We start from the raw sequence: 7,058 nt of genomic DNA on the forward strand, positions 1-7,058 counted from the left end.
ATATATAATACTTTTTAACAAATTACTTGAGTAAAAGTACATGTATAATGAAGCCATTAATATTACAAAGTATGGATATTTAAATAATTATTTTTTAAAGTTAATTGCCACGATTTGTTTTCCCCTTGATTAGTTACAAAATCCACGCAGCCCCACCAGCCGTAGCTTTCAATCATATTCATAACTAACATTTCGATGTAACTTCTGGCGGCACTAGTTATACTATATATACCCCTCAATCGCTAGGTTAAGGTATTAAAATACTAAATATAGCACACTTCACGTAGCCATGAATCGAAGGTTGATTCAAGCAGCATGCAGTGGAGATGTTGATTATCTAGTTAAAGAGATCGACAACAATCCATTCACGCTTCATGCTGTGGCATTGGAGGGTGGTGAAACTCTATTACACATAGCTTGTTTTGCTGGACATGTCAATTTTGCAGCGGCAGTCATCAAAGTGAGGCAGGAATTTTGCAGGGAACTTAACCAAGACGGTTTTAGCCCTTTACACATAGCAGCTGCTTGTGGGCATGTCGAAATTGTGAAGGAGCTTCTCAAAGTTGACTTTGGTTTGTGTTTGATCAAAGGAAAAAACAGAAAAATTCCTCTTCATTTGGCCGTGATTAAAGGTAAAATTGAAGTTGTCACGGAGTTGCTTTTTCCGAGCTGTGATTCTGTCGATTGTGTTACTGCTCAAAATGAGACTTCTCTCCATCTAGCTGTGAAGAACAACCAATTCGAATCTTTTCAAGTATTGATACGATATCTGAAGCAATTCAAAAAAGAATACCTACTGAATTGTAAAGATTGCAAGAGCAATACAATCTTGCATCTTGCCGTCTCTAGGAAGCAGTATGAGGTAAGTAAAGCTAATTATTTTCACGTTCATTGGATTTGAAACATTGACGAATAATTGCTTAAAGGTTATGTTTTAATAGGTTGTTAACTTTCTACTAAATGAGCAAGTTATTAGCACGGAAACTATAGAGTTGAATTCCTTAAACAATGATGGTTTGACCCCTCTTGACATGTTACGAAGGTTTCAAAGTGAAGACGCTGATGATGACATTGAGGAGTGTCTAGTCCAAGCCGGAGCTCTTAAATCTGAAAACCTACAGAATCCACAAGAAGAAGAAAGACCAAATCTTCGTAATACAACACGAGAAAACCCTCCATCTCCCGCTAGGCAGTTGTTAGACGACTTCTTCAAATACAATCATGTTAGAGACTCTCCAACCGAAGTAAGAAATGCCCTTCTCATGATAGTTGTACTTATCACCTCTGCAACTTATCAACCGGCGCTTTCCCCTCCCGGAGGCACTTGGCAAGATAACAGCACTCCATCCATAAGAAACAATACGATCTCATCTGCAACTGCTACTAAACCACATACTGCAGGAGAAGATATTATGGGTAGCAATAAGCCGATAGCCTACACTATATTTATGTTTGCCAATTCCTTGGGGTTCTACACGTCGATTCACATGATGTACATACTCACCGCAGCTTTCCCTTTGAGGTTGGAGTTTAATTTTTTAATAATTGCGCTTGTTACGTCCTACAGTACTTGCATGGGCACCATGTTGCAAAAAGGCTTCTTGACGTATGCTTTTATAGGCATCTCGGTCGCTCTACTGATTATAATACAATTTACGACCGTCGTGTTCGGTAAATATTTGCAGGGGCCTAGAAACGTATCACCATACACAGTTCAAGAAACGGATAGAGCTCATACTATGGATATTAGCATGCATTTGAATGTTTGACGAGTTGATTTATTATTAGGGTACATAGGTTGAAGTTTTACTAGTTTTACATTTATTAGACTATTTATTAGACTATTTATTAGACCATAGGAAGGTGTTATTTTTGCCTCACAATTTTTGTATGGGGTTCACATCATCTTTGCGACACTACATAAAACTTTGTCGTTTAGACGGAGGGATAATGATTTAAAAGGGTAACATATTATTCGATTTGTACACATTGGGTCACTGAGTTTTTTTTTTCGTCCACATTTACCCCTTAAACTTGTTAAACTATACACATTCAGTCCTTATGACCTGTTACTCCAGGTTAGCCGTGAAAAATGACTTGATAGGGTAATAAATTTTTCACTTTGTCCACATTTAGTCTTTAATATTTTTGTACATATTAAGGACTAAATGTGTACAAAGTGAGAAATATATTACCCTATTAAGTCATTTTTACCGGGTAACCTGGATTAGTCGGTCATAAGGGCTGAATGTATACAGTTTAACAAGTTGAAGGGGTAAATGTGGACGAAAAAAAAAACTCAGTGACCAAATGTGTACAAATCGAAAAATATATTACCCTTTTAAGTCATTATCCCTTTAGACGGATGCATGGTTTGTAGAATTTGAAAATTGAAAAAAAAAATTACAAAAAATGAGAGTTGATTGGATGGTGTATATACCCAAATCGTTGCGCAGTGTGCACGGAAGACATATCGGATGTGTCGAGCTTCCTTCCGAGCCACTCCCTGCAGTCTTATTGTAAATATTATTTATTTGAGTTTTAATTTATGCATAGTTAACCATTTTATTCCATAATTTTATTCGGAAATGTTATATTTCATTATTTTATTATACTTAACCTCCTCGTTATTTTTTTTCCCAAAGTTGATCATTAACAACTTTAAGCATCAAATTTTGGTTATATATATATATATATATATATATATATATATATATATATATATATATATATATATATATATATATATATATATTATTGATTTTCAATAGAAAATCATAATTAACCAAGGAACCAAGGAAGCAGTCTTTTTTTCAACATTTAAAGCTTGTTTTCTTATAAAAAAAACTAAAAATAAAGAAATTCATAATTTTTTATCATTTTTCCAATAATATCAAATTCAATAAAAAAATTCGTCAAATTCACAGTGTAAATCTGAATTTACACGGTAAACTCGAAAAATATATAATTTATTTTTTAACATTCACAATGTGAAGTTATTAATTTAGAAATTTTTAGTTTTTTTTTTCGATAAACAATAAGCTCTAAATCTTGAAAAGAAATTTAACTATGGTTATCTATTGAACTCTCTCTCTCTCTCTCTCTCTCTCTCTCTCTCTCTCTATATATATATATATATATATATATATATATATATATATATATATATATATATATATATATATATATAATCAGGAGCATATGATGACTCTTTTTACGATGAGCACTCGTGAGGACAACTTAAAAAAATTGAAAAAAAAATACAAATCAAAAAATCGAGCATAGTACTATATTGGAGAGAAAAAAATTAGAAAATTTTTTCTGGATCATGAAAATTGAAGAATTGATCATTTTTATGATCCATGATTCACTTTTTATGATCCATGATTCAATTTTAATGATTTAAAATTTTTTTCTAATTTTTTTCTCTCCAATATAGTACTATGCTAGATTGGTGTTCTCACGAGTCCTCACCGAAAAAAGAGTCATCATCGGAATCGCACGGTGAAGACTCTTTTTTCGGTGAGGACACCTTAAATTTTTGAAAAAAAAAACATACAAATCATACAATCACACATAGTACTATATTGGAAAGAAAAAAAAATTGGAAATTTTTTTGGATCATTAAAATTGAATCATAGATAATAAAAAGTGAATCATGGATCATAAAAATGAACTATGCTTCAATTTTAATGATCCAAGACTTTTTTTTCCAATTTTTTTTCTTCGATATACTACTATGCTCTTACTGTGGATATTAGCATGCATTTGAATGTTTGACGAATTGATTTATTATTAGTAGGGATGAGCAAATGAACCGATTCGGCTGGAACCGGCCCCGCCCGGGAACCAAACTTTGTGAAAAATAGGAGTAGTGAAACTTCCCCTATGTACCCTAATAATTTATTAGGGTACAGAGGGAAAGTTTTACTAGTTTTACATTTATTATAGGAGTAGTGTTATGTTTACCATATATTTTTGTCATATAGGCGTCACATCATCTTGCGACACTTATTAGTCTATTTGAATAAGTTATATCTAGAGGGTAGTCAACTGTAACTTTATGTTCTATATACAGGGTTGTATATTATATCAATATTATTCAATACACACAATCTTTTCATAATCATCTTTTCATATGGTATCAGAGCACATAAATAGCTCATTCTCCTAACCCTAATTGTCGTCGGCCTCACAATCATCTCTTTCTCGTTCCTTTCCTCCTTCTAACCCTGATTACCATGACAACCATTCAAGCTTTTTCCAACACTGATAAAACAGCCTACAGTTCTCACAAGTTTGCTTTTTCATGTTATTGGGCCTTAGTAAATAATTCAAGCTTTTTCCAACAAGTTTGCTTTCCAACACTGACAACCATTCAAGCTTTTTCCAACACTGATAAAACAGCCTACCATTTTGGTAAATAATTGAACTAATACTAGCAATATAATAACAAACGAGCTAATTTTGCCATTCTCATGTTATTGGGCCTTAGTGGCCCATGTATATGCTTGATAGGTCATGAATACTCCTTATATGTTTATTGGGCCTCATTGACCCATTAACATGCTCGACGGACCTTGGATACTCTTTGCGTGCTATTTGGGCCTGTAAATACCTTACATGTGAAATGAGCCTTAGTTGTCCTTTTACATATATTTTGGGCCCATGTTATATAATCCTTTTAGGCCTGGAAACGACTTACATGTTTAGTGAGCCTTAGCTGTTCATTTACATGGTTCATTGGGCCTGGAATGTGTTTTATATGTTTCTTTTCATGTAAATTCGATTAAGGATCTAGTGAAACGTATCGGTTGACACCTATTGAGTGTACGATCATAGCCTGTAGTTATAACCAGAGTCTCTTGGAGGGAGAGCGGGGGTTTGTGTATAGATCTATACGGGGATGACACCCCACACCTGAGCTGTTCGCTACAGTTAGACTAAACCAGTCTAGGGTGATGAAAACCTTATTCTATTTTCCGTCGGCGCCCATAAACGCCAAGACAGGCGAAATTGTCATTATCTAGAATGGTTGTAACGGCTCACTTAGAGGAATTAACATTATGAAATTTACGGGAGACCATTCTCTTTTCTCTTTGGATTACTCAGGAACATACTCGCGCCGGTACTCAACATCGGGGTTGATATACCAACATTCTCTTTTACATGCAACATAGGGTTGTATGGGGGCATTCTCTTTACATTCTCTTCATTCACTATTGGCATTCTATTAAACAATAACACACATGCATTAATACAAGATCGGACACAAACATACTAAACTGTTTTAAGAAAATATGGGATTTTCTTGTGATTACAAAGTTATACAAATCATTTTCTCAAACATGCTTATGAACTCACCAACATTTTTATGTTGACCTTTTTAAATTAACTTGTATTCTCAGGAAACCGTTGAAGCAGGTTGGGCTGAACAAACTAATGGATGTTTTGTTATATTTTGTTTCATCATACTTCAATTATTTTGGCATGTAATATTCAAACACAATACTCGATGTAAACAATGTATGCTATTATATTACATGTGTGATGATGATGATGTTATGTTTCAATTATATACTATGTGATGATACTACAAGGATGAAGTCACGCACAAGCCCGCGGACGTTTCCCCCGTCTCGTTCGGGGGTATGACAGATTGGTATCAGAGCATTGTTTATAGTGAACTGACATATCTAATCATACATGATATGCAACTATAAATACAATGGGACTAAAACACTCTTAATAAAATACATACCTAGGTGTGCATTAAAACTATAACACTAAAAGTCTCTGGAGGAAATTGAACACCGTGGTTAAACCCGGACAGTTATGTAGTCGTATTGGGGATAAATATAGCCTAATCAACTATATTTGTTCAAGATACGACCAACATGTGTTCGGGAGTGATCATGTTTGGAAATGAATCTAGAAACTTACCACGTATCCAAAAGCTTTAGGGAACTCAAACATAAACAATTAAAATACTATAGGAGTATTTTGAAATGCTATCTACATACTCCCCCTACACACTTCTCACCCTTCCAGTTTCGCACACAGCCTTCATGGAAGAAGTACAGCAAGGAATCATTTACTATGAGGCTTTGGTAGCCAATGGGCAAATTGAAGGAGATCCTGCAATAGGTCAAGAGGCAGAACCCGATGTTGGGCCTGAGGAGTACATGGAGACACACTAGGTTCGGAGGATCCGATGAGGTTATGGAGGAGGATGGGGACACTAATGAAGTCCCCAGTGAGCCTCCTATTTTAGAGATAGTCTTGGATCACTCCGCAGCACCACGAGATCCCATCGATAGGACTCGCTCCTTAGAGGAGGAGGTTTCCACCCTTCGGAAACAACTATTAGCAGCAGAGGCCCGAGCCGTACAGGCAGAGCACGAGAGGGACGAGGTCGTCAGGGAGATGACCGAGATGGCTGATCTTGTGGCACGACATTTTGGCATATGATTTCACCACCAGACCCCTATCGTCACAACTAGTATCCGTTCATCGGCTACCTACTACCGCTATAATTTTACTTTATATACTACTCTATGTACTATCGACTGCATGATTAAGTGATTACACTACTCATGGAGTCGTTACTCTGTCGGATTTTATTTCACTTCATGTATTGTATGCCTTATGTAGGCAAATTTTCATGTACTCAAAAGGTTATCATTAATGAAAACGGCTATATATTTTCTCATGATGTTGTTATCTGTTATGTGTCTTATTACTATTATTACATGTTAATTTTATGCACTCACTTGCTTATACATAACTAAATCACCGACACTATCCTATAATCAAGAAATCGTGAAACTAAAATACACTGAATACTCAACGTATTTTCGTTCCATGACAGAAAGATGCCTCGAAGACCGATCCGCAGAAACCGCAACGCAACACCACCACCATCGCCTCCACCAGAAATGAACTCAGTTGCATTTCAAGCAGCAGTTTCAGCTACAGTTACAACAGCACTAGCTCATATTCAAAACAGGAACAACAGTGGAGTTAATGGGCAAGGGACCGGAAGCTCAAACCATGGG

The 7,058-nt window shown here is 35.5% G+C and overlaps 1 protein-coding gene across 1 annotated transcript; it reads left to right on the forward strand.

Annotated features, from left to right (window-relative positions):
• Positions 1-289: 289 nt before the first annotated feature.
• On the forward strand, positions 290-1,769 carry LOC145123015 (uncharacterized). The gene is made up of 2 exons (XM_079058436.1): positions 290-862; positions 942-1,769. The coding sequence occupies exons 1-2, from the start codon at positions 290-292 to the stop codon at positions 1,767-1,769; spliced, it is 1,401 nt and encodes a 466-aa protein (XP_078914562.1).
• Positions 1,770-7,058: the final 5,289 nt, after the last annotated feature.

The sequence above is a fragment of the Lactuca virosa genome, chromosome 1 (assembly GCF_052849685.1).
Source record: "Lactuca virosa cultivar CGN04683 chromosome 1, Lactuca_virosa_CGN04683_v6, whole genome shotgun sequence".
Lineage (NCBI taxonomy): Eukaryota > Viridiplantae > Streptophyta > Magnoliopsida > Asterales > Asteraceae > Lactuca > Lactuca virosa.

Bases quoted from the DNA above. Each gene is read 5' to 3' on its own strand.
- LOC145123015 (XM_079058436.1), top strand. From the start codon at position 290: ATGAATCGAAGGTTGATTCAAGCAGCATGCAGTGGAGATGTTGATTAT. The intron at 863-941 runs GTAAGTAAAGCT...ATGTTTTAATAG, and splicing joins TCTCTAGGAAGCAGTATGAG to GTTGTTAACTTTCTACTAAA.